This window comes from Zonotrichia leucophrys, chromosome 4, assembly GCF_028769735.1.
Source record: "Zonotrichia leucophrys gambelii isolate GWCS_2022_RI chromosome 4, RI_Zleu_2.0, whole genome shotgun sequence".
NCBI lineage: Eukaryota > Metazoa > Chordata > Aves > Passeriformes > Passerellidae > Zonotrichia > Zonotrichia leucophrys.
Genome location: NC_088173.1, coordinates 2399125 through 2417048, shown reverse-complemented (window position 1 = coordinate 2417048; position 17924 = coordinate 2399125). Strand labels below are relative to the sequence as shown.

Sequence of the window (17924 nt, the reverse complement as noted above, 5' to 3'; positions counted from 1 at the left end):
TTATATACTAGATTTAAAAGTGACACTGTAAATGTCTTTAATTGCAGTTCTACCGATATAACAGAGTAGATGTTTATCAAGAAGTGCCCATAACCAATCCTGGATTCATTACAGTGTATTTTTGTATCACATGGCAACTATAAAAAAAAAAAATATATCACTGTTCACTGTGTTTGACATGGCCACATTGTTTCTCTTTGGAAAATACTCACTGAGAGGAAAATAAAATATCTCCCAGTACAACACAGAATACTCAGGACCTTGATATTAGAGAATCCGAAAGTCCAAATGAACACTGGTACTGATTCAGCTGGAAAACCCTATAATTACAAACTGTCCCATATTAAAATCTATATAATTCAATATTCTCTCAGCATCTTTAAAGAATTTTAACCATCAGGGGAAAAAAAAAGATTTAAAAAAACAACTTGATCCACCATAACCTTCACTCAATCATCAGTGAAGCTTCCTTATCATACAAAGCAGCCTCAGAAAGCTGTGTAAGAAGAATCTACACAGAAATAAACTTAAGTTTATTTGTGCTTTTCAGATTTACATAACAGTTTAGGGAGTCCAGCTGTAAGAAAGCAATTGAGATAAACTACAATACAGGGAATCTAAATGCCCAAGCAAGCTCTGAATTTAAAGTTCTTCGGATACATAAGCTGAGACACCAAATGCATAAAAGACAATCCTGAGAGCAGCCAGGGGAACATTTCTGCACTTTACATGCAATTACATATCTAAAGAGAACCAAATGAGTGAGCAAGAACCGGAACACAAGTGCCTACTTCCCCCTTGGCACACTCCCTGTGACCCCAGAGTCCATCTCCCCTGGCTTCCTCGTGGCCACAGGGCTTGGGCACAGCTGTCCAACATCTCAGCTTCTCCAGCAGGCTGAGGGTGCCCCAGCTGGAACACCAGGCAGCCAGGCAGGTGCCACCCATGGCTGGGAAGCTGCAGAGGCTGCTCTGAACCCCTTGTGGGGGCACCTGCAAACAGCTCTCACCTCCTGGCTGACTGCTTCAAGCAGCAGCTATTATGCAAAGTGTGACTATTTGCAAAACATGCAAAATCTATCCATCTGAGAGAGCAATTCCTGCTCTGTGACAAAGCTGTCCTCAGGAAAGGCAGATGCTGGATCCCACATGCACCAAGACACTTGCTGTGGAACCCCAAATTAAATGCTGGTGCCTCAGTGTTCATGGATACTGGCAGCAATCTGTAACTGCACAGGGTTATGGCAACCAGGTTAACAGATCTAAGCAATGGCTATGGACATCTCCTGGGCCTCAAGAAAATGGTGGTGCACACAATAAACTTTAACATTCCCTAATTGTTTTTTAAAGTTGGCATTTCTTTAAGACTTGAAATGTTGCAATATTCATTTTAAAAAGTTCTAATTAGAAAAAAAATATGAGCAAAAAGTAAAACTTCCAGAATATCTGAGGTTGGCTTTTGGTGAAATGATGTGTACCTTTAACCTTTTAATCTGAACATTTATTAAAATTATACGAGCTACTTTTTACATTTATAATGTAAGTTTTGAAGTATCATAGCAGCCAAAGAATTTAATGCAGCAATTTCCTAAGTGTACACAAGTTTACCAGAGGTTTTACAAGTAATTAGAACCAAGTCAACTGAACTTTCAGTAGAAGCCCCATGAACTGCATCATTTTTTAGATAGACTCCAACATTAGATCAGAACTGTAATTTTTTTTCCAGTCTGACAAGCAATCTCAGTATGAAAGCAGAAATGCTATTAACTCTCAGACTACTCTGCTAAAATAAGGAACACAATATCCAGGATGTATTATTTTGCTTTCCTCTTCTCTGTTTCCACAAATAGATGTTCACTGTTAATGTGGGTTTTGGGTTCCCCCACCAGTTAACATGGAAGTTCTCTTATTGACCATTGTGATCTCTTAATACTTTTATATCAAGCAAAAGAGTCTTCTGAGTTACTGCAGATTTCAATAATCTACCTTTCCTGTACCAGACGTTTCTTTATATTCCCAATGTGAAAATTACTTGGGCAGCACAAACTGTCCCTGTGTAACACACTCAGAATAAGCAACACACTACAGTGCAACAAAGCAAAAGTGTGTACCCTCAGTTTCCTTGCAAAATAGAGATGATGGTATTTACTACCTCATAAATGTGCTGTGCAGAACATTTTTTATGTATTGTGAAGTATTTATGCTTTGGAAATACTCAGCATTACTCCTTCAAGTTGCCATTTTAACCAGTGCTCTTAACTACCATAACTACTTCCAAAAAGTATTTCTAAAAACTTTTCACAGGAAAATAAGCCACTCTATCATTGAAAACACCTTCTATGTGGCTTCCAATGTTTCAGGAGATAGATATAAAAAAAACCCAAAAGTACTTCCTTCTTCTTGTACAAAGGCTACAGATAGGAAAAAAAAAAGTATTTTACAAATGGGGAAGCATTCTAGAAGTTCCCAGACAATGCCAAATATAGCAGAAGTTTAAGGTGAAAATGGAAGCTATGCAGAGATGCATGACAATCTGAATATTACTATTACTCAACTGTGAACCTGTGTAAACTCAGAAAGATGCTCAGGTAACAACAGAGCACAAATGAACTCCCGTCTCGTGCCCTGTGCAAGGAGAGTGTCAATAAAAAAAATTACAGGAAAATTACAGCAGCCGTATCAGGCTTTTGGAAAGCCTCTCACTGTCCCTCAAAACTCACCGAAAAATATTTAACACCAACAGAGTCCTGCAGAAGCCTCTCAAAGGACACGGCCCAGCTGGCAACCCTCCGCTCGCGCAGGCGCCGGCAGCTCTGCACGCTGGGGAGGCTGGCATTGCTGCTGAGGCTGTTCTCACTGATGCAGTCCTTCAACTCAGTGCTGTTCAGCTCTGCAGTAAAGGAAATCACAGCTGTCAATAAGGTACTATTATATATGTACTATTATTAAGTACTATTATATATATATTATATATATTATACTTGTACTCTTCAGGATTGTTTATTTGGTTTATCACGCCTCCTGCTCAAGCTCGCAGTGGTGCAGACTTCTAAACATCCCTCTCCATTTTTATCAGGAGCACCTGCATAGGAAAAAAACCCACCCCAAACACCTCTCAAATTTCTTCTGTTCTACTGCAAAGAAAACTGAATGAGTGTCTTAACAGCAGTCCCTTGACAGAAGCAGAAGGGACAGGTCTAAAACAAAATCTTTTTTCTTGTTCCAGAAAAAAAATACATTTTCCTCTTTATATTTCTTGCACTATAGACTGCACTCCTTCAGAAGGTTATCCAAGGAAAGTTGACCTTCAAGCACCCACTATTCATCAGAATGTGGGCAAAAACCTATTAGGTGAAAGGGGGCAGCAAAATTTCATATACACTACAATTGGCAGACAAGCAATCTGTGAAATTTTGCATGGAAATACAAGATTCCCATTCACACTGAAAATTTAGGAGAGAAGTCAATTGTGGAAAAGAACATTAGGAAAATTAGATAGTAAGGGATAGTTTCCTCATCCACAGGAAGTTAGACATCTAACAATAGATCCTCCATTTATTACGGTTTCTGATAAAAACAGGGATCCCTTCCAGACTTCAGGCAACATACTGCAATAATCTAGAGACCCCAAGATGAGAATTTAACAGATCCTTTAGATTTTGAAAAAACAGAAGTGATTTTTCATTCTGAGAAACAAATTAACAAGACTCCGTGGAGAATTCAGAGAAACACAAAAAAAAAACCCTTGTGTAGCAGGCTAAATATCTCAAGCATTAACCCCAGATCATCTTTGTCATGTCAGTAATCAAAATAGGCACACAAAAAAATGTAAAAGTGACATTTGCTCACAGAAGTAGAAAGGGGAAAGAAATGGCTGCTCTAAGAGAGGGAACTGCTTACAGCAGGGCTCTATTCACAGATTCATCATTTACTTCTTGCATACCCTTTTACAGGATGTTCCCTCCACCCCCCAGTGTACACAAATGTAAAACTGGTAATGCTGAACTCACAGCTGTACACTTCATAGAGGAGATGTGAGGTTTAATTCATTGTGGAGACACAACTAAAGCCTGAGCTACCTGGTCTGATCTCCCTGCTTCAAAGCAGGACAGGTTGCACACAGAGAGATGTCAAACTGAATGAGATTCTTTGATGAAGGGATGAAAAAATCACAGACATTCAATTATTTGGAAAACTTGTAGTAACAGATGTGAGAAAATAATACCCTCAAATTAAATAGATGGTATATTCAGCAGTTTTATTCCAATGGAAAAGCAAGTATGCAGCTCACTAGAAATGCAATCTGTTGGAAAAAACTGAATTCACAACCAGTCAGAAATGGACTGTGCTTCATGGGGATATTTTTATGATTTTCCTCAGTTAATCACTTAGACTAACTAAAGCAATGAGTAATTCCACCAAAAAGACACTGGGTACTTTATATGCTCTCCCAAGGTCTCCTTTTATGTTAGAAGTATTTGAAAGCATTCTGCATTTCCAAACTTCATGTTACAAAACATTACTGTTCCTCCCTGGAAGTAAGAGCTCTGAAAAAATGCACCATTCAAAAACAGATACAAGCATTGGGAAAAGTGATAAAGATAGTCGTAAAGATAAGAAAAAAAAAAATTAAGAGTAAAAAACTTCATTTTAAAACATATTCTTAGCTCAGAAATATTCACTGAGATGTAACAGTTAACTACTCTGAGTTTCTGTAAGCAAAACTATTTTTTACGACAAAAATAAAACAAGACAAAGATAAAAAATTAGATGAGAGAAAAACAAAACGTAACTTTGTATTTTCAATAATGATAATCTTTAAGGACACTAGTAACAAATCAGGTATATAAATAATTATGATTGCCCAACCATATTAATCAAGGCTAATTACAAACAGTCAGCAAATAATGACAAATTTTCTTATACAAATATTTATTCACTTTTTCCTTTAAGACATATGAAAGAGCATAACCAAGTCAACTGTTAACTTCATTAGAGATTATGTGTCACCAGAGTGAAACTATTGTGAAAGAAGTTAATGTGAATCTGAAGAGGATGATATCTAACTTTATTATCTGTAGTATTTTGCTTTAACTCCACAGGTGCATGTGCTCTATTTTACAGTCCAGGATATAAATAGACACCCACTTCTTGATAGATCTGGAACAGTTTCAGATACTGCCTCACTCCTGGAGGGTTCAATCCCCAGTGATGAAAATTTCTGACTTTGCCTGTTCCTTTCAGGCAAAGTCAGAAAGGCAAACTCATCCCACATACCAAGCCCCTGAAACCTCCTTGGCTGACAGAGAGGAATTAGGGAGCAGCCACACCAAGAGCTCGGCTCTGGATGCTGGAGTCACAGTGCCTCAGGAGTGGGGAGGGATCGGGAAGTGGCAGGCACAGCCATCATCAGGCAGTCAGCATCACCTCCCTCCCATGGCAGGCGTTCAATTTCCCCATGGCAGCCGGGAAACCCAACTGCAATTACAGCCTCCAGTGTTTACACCATGGGGAACTGCTAACTACCTTTAATTGCTACCAGCTGCCTGCTCTCTCCAGCTCCTCAGAGTTACACTCCTCTAAACTGCACCGGGTTCTCCCTCCTCTGATACACTCCCAGCTCTGGAGATCCCATGAAAACAAACGATCCAAAATAAGACTCTATTTCCAACAACCAAAGAGGTACTAGCACAGGTCCTCCAATATGTTAACATAGCATTAAGGGATTACTCATTCCCAGTAAACTGTCTGTGTTCTGGTAGATTTAATTTAGGTAATTCAGACTTTTTTCAAAAATAACTATTTAATTTATACTTAACCCTGGCACAGCTTTGGTTTCCCTTAATGAAAAAATGCAGTCAGTTTGCTTTTAAAATCTGTAGAGTTTTCTGCTGTGGTACCCATCAAGCTGAAAACAATACAGAAAAGGTTGTTTGCCAAAACAGGCTTGGTTATTCTAGTCAACACCCAGATCATCAGTTGCAATTAAAAGAGTCACAGCCTAGTGCAGATACACCATTGAGAACTGGAGAAAAAGAAAGTCAGATAGAAGGAAAAACACCTCCCTGATTCTACCATTAGTACCCAATTTATCCGAATCACACTTAAATGAAGACTGTATAAGGCATAATTCCTGCTCCACTCCCCTTGCAGAGGAATGTTTCCAATGAAAGACTCCAGCATCAGGTTTCCTGACTCTCACAGCTCATGCATTCCTAGGTACATGCAGCCCACCTTGGAAAGCAGGAATGGAGAAACTTTCCAACCCAGTCACATATTTCATCTAATGAGCCCTCTGTGATGGTCATCAGAGGAAACACAGAGCCCTGACTCCCACCCTCACATGCTGTCACCACAGAGCTGTTGTGCAAAGTGGACTCCTCCTCCTCTCCCTTGAAAATATTTTAAAAAATAAAAGGAGCAGTTGGGAATCTCAGGATGCCAGAGGAGTTTAATGTGAAAAATCCCAGCTCTGCATGGACAACATGAACTACAGCAGTGCTGGGAAGTTTCTAAATGCCTGCCTTCCTTTGTCATCACTGCTGGAAGCACCGACTTATCCTGTATTACCTGTAAAAGGAGGCTCCTTGATCAAACATTTCAAATCCTAGGGACCTAACTTCATTTTTGTTCTGCTTGACAGCAACCATACCTACTGAGGAAAAACTACTTTGAATTCAAACTCATTCAGTTTAATTTATTCTCTTTTGGAAATACAGAACTGACACAGAATGCTATCTAAAAAATCTCAAAATACAATGTTTTGCAAGTTTTGTGGTTACACATTCCATGGAGGGTCTTGGTTTTATTTATTTTACAAAAACAGCATTATGTAAGAAAATACAGGCATTTAATCAACTAAGTCTTGAAAGCATTCAGGATAGGATGGCTTCAGAAGTTTTGGTTTAGATAATATAAAGCCATAAGCATGAATACAATAAATGAAGGTTATTCTGTATGCATTTGTATGTATTTTTCAGCCTACAAATACTTTTTTTTTTATTGTGAGACGCTAAGCACATTCCTCACAATCATAGGAACGCACACGAATCATATAATCACTAAATACTTTACCTGGATAAAGCTGGTAAGAACCACTGTGGTGCCACTTAATGAAACACTTCAAGCCCTTCACTGAAAGCCATCCTTCTGAATCCATACCAAGTTCAGCCGCAACGTCCCGGAACCCATTGGGTGCAGCTTAGTCTGACTGCACAGCACATTGTTTGTTCCTCTGCAATTCTGGGATGAGGGAAGCTAGCAAAGTTCCTCACAGCAACTCCTGGGAGCTTCTGTTCTGAACAAGTTGATTCCTTACCCTCGCTGCTTCAAGCAGAGGGAAGCAATAGTATACTTAACACAAAGCATTATAAAATGCTACATAAATAATTTAAAGGAAAGACCTTTTGCCACTGCTGCTAAAGGAACTTGAATTATTGATGCTACAGTGGAACACAGCTACAGTGAGCATGCACCACCAGCAGAACTGACAAATAAGTCATATACCTGTTAGAGGAAATAATCCATCTGTAGTTATAGTGCAAAAAGCATAAACAGTGTTTTGCTTTATTCTGCGCTTCATTGCTAATTTTTTGCCTTACCTTCTTCAGCTACTTTTTAAAACACAGTTTTACATTATTTATTACTGCAAACATCAGATTCCTTTCAGAAAGGTCTTTAGGAAGACTTTTCCTTATGAAAATTCTTTCTAAGTGATGAACACTAAAAGCAAAAAGCAGCAGAAACTACAGCAAAGTACTATCTTAGGAAGAATTGTGTGCATATAGTATCTGTTAGGCTGAAGTATTTCAGCTTTGTGGAACTGATCTCTGCAGGGAACAGCAGGTGAGAACTGACTCAGACATTCTCCCTAGCTCAGATACCTCACCACCTCTGTCTGGGAGATGAATGATGATGGTACTTCTGTACCATCCTTTGACCTTAAGGTTTTTCCTTTCTAAAGTGCCTTCCAGGTATAAATAGCAAAGTCAGTCATTAGCAGGGGCCTATTGATCATCCCTGTGACAATTCAGATGGCACAGTGCTCAGAACATCAGGCACAGCCTGCGTGCTGTGTACACACTCCCACAGTCAGCAGCCAGGGACAGCTTCTGAGGTGGGAAATAAGAGAAACCTGCTAATTACAGGTCACTGTAGTAACATCAAATGGCTCCTGCTACTCCTACAGCAGATTAGTTGATCTACAGCAGTAATCTTGAATTTAAGCATTATTACAGTTTGCATTCTGATTGTCTGCAATTCATTACACAAATCAATTACAGCTAAGAGCTGCCACTGGTCAGCACATCTGGAAACAACATTAATTTACACATCAGCTATCTTGCAATGCCCAAGTGCAGAGTTTTGGCTGATAAGAACATCCCAGCCTTGCACAAGCTGGGATGTAAAATATAAAATAAACACAAAGGGCTAGATGGTTTCCAGGGCCAGGCTCTAACACAATAAAAGCCATACGACATAAATCTTCATTGACTTTGGAAGGAAAATGTACAAAGAACTGTTGTGCCTCCCACCATACTGAAGAGATTTATAAAAACACATAATTGCTTTTTATACATTAGTTTTCTTCCCAAACTAAAGCTTAACAATAGTATTGTTAGTATCTAGGTACATGTACAAATAATAATAATATTAATTAATAATACCAAGCAGAAGAGGAGAGACCTTAGAGCACCTTTCATTACCTAAAGGGGGTACAAGAGAGCTGGAGAGAGACTTCTGACAAGAGCAGACAAAGAGCTTTAAACTGAAAGAAGGTAGATTTAGATTAGATATTAGAAATTTTTCACTCTGACAGTGATGATAACACTGGAACAGGCTGCCCAGGGAAACTGTACATGTCCCACCCCTGGAAGTGTCAAGGGCAGGTTGGATGGCAGCAGGGCTGGAACAAGTTGACCTTTAAAGTTCCTTCCAACCCAAATCATTCTGTGATTCTGTGATGACAAAGATTTAGTCTAGGAAGGGAAGTATGCAGCGCTGTACCAATGGTTATGGTGAAAATTTCTCTAAACTAAACATACCCTAAAATGTCTAAGTCTGTGGATCTATTTCTGTACTAGTGAGATTAAGGAAAACTGAAAAAATGTCTGTGCTGTTCCATACTCAATGAAAGTAAATGCTAGAAAATATAATTCACATATGAATCACAACTTTTTACTCAATGCAGCTAAAGATGAATTAGGAATTCATTTAATTTCACTTTTTCTGGTTACAGTCTCTCTGGTTCCTATTTTTCCAACCCGCTATCTGGGTATTTAAGCATGGATTCAATATTATTCAATGGATTTGATATTATTCACTACAGTTCAACTACCACTTTTTGCACAAATTATACTCCTTCTTAAATAGTATTTAACAATGAAGAGAGAGTTCATGTTAAATTCTGAACTAGCTAAAAAAACAGGGAATACAACTCAGCAGAAAATAGCACATAATTTCTTGGCTGGTTTTTCACCTCTGTGACTTTACATTGCCCTTAGATTTCATGAGTTAAAAAAACTGTATAGAATTAATTGTGATAACAGCTACCTAAAGATTTGGAATTAGACACAAATCATATTGGAAGAACTGAAAATAAGTGGAATTTTTAAAATAAATTTTCAACTGGCAGGATAATTATTGTATGAGTACTATCACAGAGATTCCCAAGTCTGGATAGGCAACAAAATAACTTTCAACAACACAGAACAAGACCCCTTGTGGAAACAAGACACAAGTACACTGCATTTTACCTAAAAAAAGATCCGTCAAATTTTTGGTCCTCAACAGCTACATACAAAATAAGAAAGTCTGTGGTCTGCTTTGATTTTTATGTCAAGAAGGTAACACGTGGGGAGAAAAAAACCCCCATATTTTTCCCAGAAAAACACAGGCTACGTTTTAGAAATAGAAAGTAGAATAAGCACTATTATTTTCTGGTTTGCTGTTTTATCACTTTGTGGACAAGACAGATACAACACAGAGTCTACTTCTCATCCAGACAGAAGTACAGTAAAGCATCAGACTGTGTCAGCAACAGAGAAGGAGAATACCTGACCAAGTCAGCCACTGGAAAATGGGTCCAGCAAAAGGACCAAAACAGCAATGTTTTTCTGAAATGCAGTTTTAGTCTTGCAAGGAATCAGAAATTAGGATATGAAGAAGTTTTGTAAATAGTATTGCTAATTTTCATTTACATTTGCATGTAATATAAAAAAATTATCTGTAGCATTCCAAATATTTTTTTCCATTTCACTGCACTGATTATAGCAACACATCTTGTTCCCTTTTGCCCTTTTTATTTAATAAATTTGTCTTGTAATGTTGTCAAAGTACAGCAAACACAATAATACATGAGTTTTTCTGCAGGATCAAGTGAACCAACTCCTGCCAGAGAAGACAAGGAGAAAAGCCATCTCCTTTATACCCTCCACTATACAAATTCCTTTATTCCATTAAGGAACCCTTTTTAAACTGTTTCAATTAACTTCAAAGCTTCAGAGAAATCATTTTCTAATGTTTAACAAAGAGTGGACATCCTTCAAAACATTAAAGGCATGTTAAAATCAAAACAAACCAGCTTATGTACAATAAAGATGAGTTTACTTAGAATATTCCAGAAGTGCAAAAGCTCCATGCTGGGATTTTACAAATATCAAATTACTTACCCCCTTCTCAAAAAGGATCACACTTAACAAAGTTCAACCTCAGCAAATGCACCAACACAGCTTACAACTTAGAAGCTACAGCACCTCTTTAAAAGCAAACAAGGTATGTAAAGGACAATAAAACAGAAAATGAGATTTTATCTACCATCCAATTACACAGAAGTCTATCAGCTCTGCCTCTATTATTGTGAATGAAGAAGCCTAGTTATAATAAAAATGTGCACATATAAATGTACCAAAAAAAATATTATGCAAATAAACCAGTGAAAGTATGTGAACACAAGCCTGCAGTATTTTCTCTGGCACAGTTCCCAAAGCAGCCACAGAGTTCTGCATCACCTTGGACTTACATCTTGTAATATATCACATAATTTACCACATATTATGTTGCTCAATGTGGAAAATTGATTATTTTTCATTATAAAAGTAAAAACAGGCTTCAGCTTACCTCCATCAGAAACAGTTGCTGACTGCAATAAAAAAGAAAAAAAGAAAAGTGTTACTGAAGTTTCATAGCAAGTACCAGAAATCTCTGAGATGCATTTAGCATTTGCAGTGTTAGCTACTTTTGTAATCTTACTAATAAGTGATAATATTAGAGAGGTAAATCTACAGAAGCCAGCTGTTATTTCTGACAGCTTTTTTACCCCAGCATGAAATTCATCCCTTTAAACCACTATTGTCCAAGGACTTGATCCCACCAATATTCACTGGAAGAAGCATTTCCTACTGTGGTAATTACACTGCTCCCAAAAGTCCCTCTTAGAGGGGCAGAGACAATCAGTTGGTACTTGTGACAAGGAAGATACCTAAAACTGACCTGCAAAGACTGGAAAACAATATGAATTAAATTTTTAATTTGCTGTAGTATTTGGAAATATGTGGCATTAAAATGAAAATTCAGTGTTTTGTCAGTCAGGTGACTGAAAACTTTCCCTGTCAGTCACTTCTGACTGTCACAGAACCAAGCTAGAACTTAACTTGGAATAAGTAAGAACTCAACTAAACTTGGAATAAGTAAGAACTCCTCACCACCTCTACCTATTGTACATCAGATTTTCAAGGACAATTAGTATTCTAGTGAAATGTTGAAGTTTATATGCTTATCTACCCTAAACTTCCCAACTTTCATCATAAATGGCCTCAAGGCATCTGATACCTCATTAAATCCAAGTACTGACCGTTTCCCAATTAGGTACTCCAATGCTTGGATTCAGCTTCAGCTGAGTGAAGTCTGGAGGACAAATGATTTTTAAGATTTAAGTTTGCATTGATTTTTTAATGACTAATAGAAAGTATTTTTATTTTAGTTTGGCCAATCTTTTCTTGGTCATTGAAAGCATCCTTGAACCTTTAGAAAACCTTCTAAATATTTAAAAAATATTCTCTTCACTTGTACTGCTCATTAAAAAGCCTTACAGTATCTAAAACTTCTTCAAGGTCAGAAACACACACAAGAAGAAAAGCACAAATATAAACACAATTCAAGCTAACAGCTACCTCTCCATAGTTTGCATTTTTCAGCCTTGGCAATAAACACTCCCACTCTTCCTCAAAATCCACAAAACCTTTAGTAATATCTTCTCCTTTCTCTCTTTCACTGCAGGCTCTCACCCTGCTGTTAACACTCTCTGAAGAATTTGTTACCAAGTGCAGTGGCCTCACCATTCCCATCACCAGGAGAGGATCTGAGCTATTCTGGGACTTTCAAAGTCTAAACTAACCTCTGTTGGCATCATTCCCCTGGTGCTAGCTCAGATAAACACAAATACGCCTCTCATGAAAATGATTTTTTAAATGAAAAAAAGGAAAAAAAAATTTAAAAAGAAAAAATTGAAAAAATGGAAATAAATTAAAAAATAACTACATAAATGCTTCTGGATCTGTGAAGAATAATAATACAACAAAAAAGTATCTCCAAGCATCTCCCTTTAGTAGCTTTGTTTCAGGTATCAAAAATATGGTTCTGGTTACAATCCTTCAGTGGGGCTTAGGACATCTTTTCTACTTCTATTTTGCACATAAGCCTAGTGATCATGTTATAAATTCAGAAGCCATAATTTAATTAATGTTGGTAATTTAGAAAATTTAATTTGCATTACTGAAATCTGGTTTATAAATGTGATTGCTTTTAATTTCTCAGTACAGCACTGTACAGTACAGTTAATGAATAAACAACTTCAATGTCATTTCTAAAAGCACAAAGAAAATGATGACTCAAAGTAAAGTAACAGTATCAGTTTACACATTAGACAGAAAAAAAACCCAAAGTCCTTTCAAAATATCTATATTTTAGGAATGTTCATATACTTTGTTAGCTTTCATTAACCTAGATTCAAACACTAAGTAAAATTCTTCATGGTTTTGAAAGGTATGAAGCAAAATTATTAGGATTTTCATGACAGCAGAAAGAATATTCATAATACTTCTGTCAAAACTGGGAAGTTAAGAATTATAAAAAATAATGTTCAAGAGAAAATGGTGCAATTACATAGAAAAGCTCAATCACGAATGGACACTGAGAGTTTTATCTCAATCCATTTAGCATAAGTTAATGCAGTGAACTTTCGACACACCACAGGTTGGTTTTGCTTCTTTATTTTAAATGCCTTGTTACATTACATATATCAGCATCTTAAAATCTCTCCAAGCAGGGCCTTAGTAATTTTTATGTCAGACCATTTTAGAAAAGCACCTATAGGATGAATATATTTTGCATTACGGAGTCAGTAAATATACCTATCGTGTTCCAGGCATTATCCGTTTATTTCTATAGATCACAGAATAAAATATATCTTAAGAACATTTCCTTCAATTCATCTGTGTAACTAAATCCACCTAATTCAATAAAGCCTAGAAACTAAAGCTTGTAATTACTGTGCAAGAATTCACAGTAATATGTTCAAACTACGTTTGTGAGTACTCAGAAATCTCAGTTTAAACCTGTCAGAAATTGCATGCAGTCCACATTCAGACAAAGAAGTTTCTCTTCTAAACTGTTCAGCTGAAACTTGTCTAGATTTGTCTTTGAAAGGTATAAGTTGCAAGACCAGATTTTTTTAAATACTATGATGATCTCATTTTAAAAATACAGTTTATGTTGGGGTCTTTTATTCATTCTTCAGCACTCACGTTTCCCACCACTGGAGGCTCTTCAGGACAAAATTTGATGTGCTACACAAAAAAGTTTGATTATTTGATGAAATGTAACACTGCACACATATTAAGAACTACCTGTTGAAAAACATATGTATGAGAAAGCTATAAAATTTAATTACTCCTGTAGGCAGCCATTTCTGAAAGAGGGGGAAGGGCAGGGCATGACTCTGTGCCAGCGAGGGCTAATGTGAGGATTTTTTTAAAAAGTATTTAAGCATTTAATTCCAAATGCCAGGACATATATGTTGTGAATGTACCTATGAGCTATCATCCAGAGATAAAATCTAATTGTATGAAACCATCAAATCTTTCACAACCAGATAAGAACTGAAATTGGTTCTTCCAATTACCCCAGTTACCAAATTGGTTTAGGAAGAAGCCCATGGTATATGCCAGCAATCTGATGGCAAAAAATTACCAAAATTTAACAAAATCTAATTTAGGAAAGCTAAAATGCCTTCCAGTATATCCCTTAATGGGAACTCTGCTCACTCATCTAGCTGGATTAGCAGCTGAGTTTTACAGACACACACCCCACAAAGTTGGGGGATGCAACTCTGCTCCAGGGACTTCAGGGCAGGATTTGAGAGGGAAGCTCAGTGGCAGGGCCAGCAAGCTGAAAAGTGGCTTCCCAGTTACCATTCAGCATAAAAGATGCTCTTGGTCTCTCTAAACTGGCAAATGCTGCAGCATATATTTGATAGCACAAAGTTCTGAATAAGAGAAAACATGTTACATTTCCCTTGGCATCATCTCTCTTGGCTAGGTGGAAAAACCAGAAGGGCCTGAGAGCTTTTGATGTTGTGTTCAGGATCTGCTAGCAACAAATCTAAAATAGTTTAAGCTTACAGTAATTATCAGGGAGAAAACTACTTTGTGAGTGCCTAATTTTTCTCCCGGAACAGAAGTAGACAACATAGTACCCTGCACCAACAACAAGGTACAAAGGGAGAGAGGGCATAGAAGAGAATAATTCATAAGGCTGAAAGTTCATAAGGTTGGAACAGGCTGTATCTTTTAGCTTTCATGGCCTATAACCTGCTAGATGTGTGCACCCCTGCATGAAGCTTGTCTGCTGACATCTTTAGGTGACAGAAACTCCCATCCACTTAGTTCCATCTTAAATGTTCCATTTTACATGGATCAGGTCCCAGAGAAGTGACTTGGTGCTGTCCAATTCTGCCATAACAACATCCTGCAGAAACCAAAAAATACCCCACCTATAGCCCAGAGATTATATTGAGCACATAAATCCATGTGCACAACTACTCAGGTAACAGAATACAAAAATTTCCTTCTTCTCCACCTCAAGATTTGTTACTCAAGTCGAAGTCATGCTCAAATACTGGAGTAGAACAAAGGGAAAGAGGGGGATACTGAGGGGTGACACATACTGGGAAATGCCAGGCCTTAGCAATAAAATGGAGCAACATGAAATGATCTGTGCCATTACAGTGGGGGTGAGTGCCTTCCTGAGCCAAGAAACATCTCTGTTTCCCACTCCTCCTGAGACACACAGGGTGAAATCTGTAAGGAGAGTGAAGATGTTATTTCTCTCTCCTATTCTAACAATGACAGAATCACAGACTAAACAGAAATATCTATTCTTTTCCTGGGCATCCAGAAAGATTTGGAATAAAAGGGACTAAAAATGAGCTCTCTGTTGCCTTTCCAAAGCACACTTTCTTGCAATGCAGGCATCGACTTCTTGCTGCATCCAAAGAATTCTCTGAGTGCTGCCAGGATCTGTTACTTACCCAGCACAACATCACTTCACACACTATTTTATAAAGTCTCTACTGTAAATAAGCCTTTCAGGTTAGAACAGCACACCCAGCTCCACCAATCTTCTATACTAATTTTCTCATATGATTTCAGCATAGAGGATAATGCTAGGAAATCTGGTGGGATCTGAAGATTTACAGGCTGAATACAAAGAGCCAACTTTCAACCATTCTGTCACTTATCTCAGGGAAAGCCTATCACTCAGCTCACCATTTGCTTGCATCTAGCTTTGTTCAAAGTACTTCTTAAATCACCTGAATCAACTTCTCCTTTTGCCAAGGTATGAATTATAAGCAGATCCCCAGGTGTTCAGTCACATCACTCCAGGATTTACATGAGATATATGTATTTTCAGATATATTACAGCATCAATATAGTTCATGCCATGAACTCCAGTGGACTCTCGATGGGGAGGGAGATCGTGCCTCAAAATATGGTATATACAATTCTAACATTTTAAATAAAAAAATAAAGCCACATTACTCATCAACTATTGCTAGTTTTTCCTTCTAATAAAAAATCTCAAATGCACTTCTCACCTAAAAAGTAGCATAACATTACAGGCTTTTTATCCCCATTTCATAATGTTATTGCAATTAATGTAATGATTTAGAATTCTTTGAGAAGAGTGCCCCTTCAGAATGCCACTTAAAGGAGGACTATTACACAATTTCACTTTACAATTCTCTACCACCAAATTGCATTTAGAACAGTTAACACAAAAGCATTCTATATGTAAGAGTTCTGAAGAAAAACATACTGTACAACTACTGTAGAATAACTTTACTGAATACATTCCATATAATTTTGTCAAATATTTGAATCTATAAAAACAACATATGAAGAATAAATGATGTGACATTTGGAATTCCTTTAAGAAATACATGTTCAACTTTTTACCCCAAACAAAACCAATCTTATCACATATAAACACAGCACCTTAAGTGCCAAATCCATCCCTAAAATTATTTTTATAAAGATATATACAAAATATATACAGCCTTACCTAAAGATATAATATTGATATAATGGTACAGAAAGTATATACAAAATATATTGTACATAATTAAATAATAGGCACACATTATAAACATACTGGGATTTTAGCTTTATACATACTGTGCGTAGTTCATAAACACAAATTAAAATCTCAGTGTTAGTTGGTATAACAATATTACTTTTCTCTGAGAATAAAACCCAGTGTTTGCATTTACAAAGGAATTTTAACTCAAATACTTTAAAGTAAAAAACCTGAAAGGATAAGCAAAAAGCATTCTGAAGCTGATCCCATTCTTCTCTAATTTCTTGCCAATAACAATAGCCTATTCTAATTTCTCACTACAACAATGCCTTGCTTTAGCTAAATATAATTCATATCACTTACCCGCTCCTCATAAGAAACAGCAGTTATTTTTCCTAGCAGCACTCTTCCTAAATTCATCTTCACTTAATATGGAAAAAGCATTTCCTTAACACGTCGGCTTCTCAAAGATTAAACTCAAAAATTCAACGCTGTTCCATGCCTGTACATGCCAGTAAAGTTTAAAGGCATTTCGTATGAAGTTCTATTTTACTCCCTTTATGTTACCAATAGCAACAGGCCAATGCAGGAAGCTGTGGTTCGTCAGGGATTCAGATTAGATCTCAATTATCTCTCACCAGAAAAGCTCGATCATTTTATATAAATCATGCTGATTGTATTTGAGAACGTTTCCTATAACAAATCAGGAAAATAAAACGACGCTGAACCCTATGGTAGTCCTGTATTCAATAAAACAGATTTCCAAGACAGTTTCCAAAAAAACACTAGTTAATCACCCTAACATTAGTTAGAGAAACATTTACATAGTAAATCACTATTTTCAGAGGTTTACATAATGCAAGCCAGAACAAAATAGGACCTCAAATAGTCCATTCTGCTTAACTTTTCAGTGCTTAACGCTGCACATAAAAATCTGCTATACAAGGAGACTTGGCACATTTCATTAAACCTAGGAGTAGCCTCTTGTCACTAAAGACAAAATTCTTCTTGCAGAAACCAACTTCTATTCTGCCCTTCCTCCCTCAGGACCTGAACCTGTGCTCAGCTGATGTCAAGAGAGTTCTGTGCACAGAGCCTGAGGAACAGAGAGCAAAAGAGGCTCCTTGTAATGAAAGAGGGAAGTGCAATTCACTTGCCTGTGACAGCGGTGTCTTCAAGAGACTCTATATGGAAAGTACAGCATTTCAGGAAGTTTGCTGCTGTCCACAACACTGACAGTACCTAAATCATTCACTGCTGTTATTTTTAAAGCAATCAGAACACAATTTT

General features: G+C 37.2%; 1 protein-coding gene across 7 annotated transcripts in view; it reads right to left on the bottom strand.

Annotated features, from left to right (window-relative positions):
- The window catches only part of RGS12 (regulator of G protein signaling 12), an 85961-nt gene that overhangs the window by 32094 nt on the left and 35943 nt on the right, over window positions 1–17924 (bottom strand). For 6 of the 7 annotated variants that reach the window (XM_064710242.1, XM_064710243.1, XM_064710244.1 and 3 more), the window contains 2 exons: window positions 11118–11139; window positions 2720–2889 (listed from right to left, as the gene is read on the bottom strand). In XM_064710242.1, the coding sequence (XP_064566312.1) occupies window positions 2720–2889; window positions 11118–11139 (192 nt within the window). Of the gene's footprint in view, window positions 1–2719; window positions 2890–11117; window positions 11140–16997; window positions 17714–17924 lie in introns of those variants that run through there. The other variant, XM_064710245.1, reaches the window with a different exon arrangement.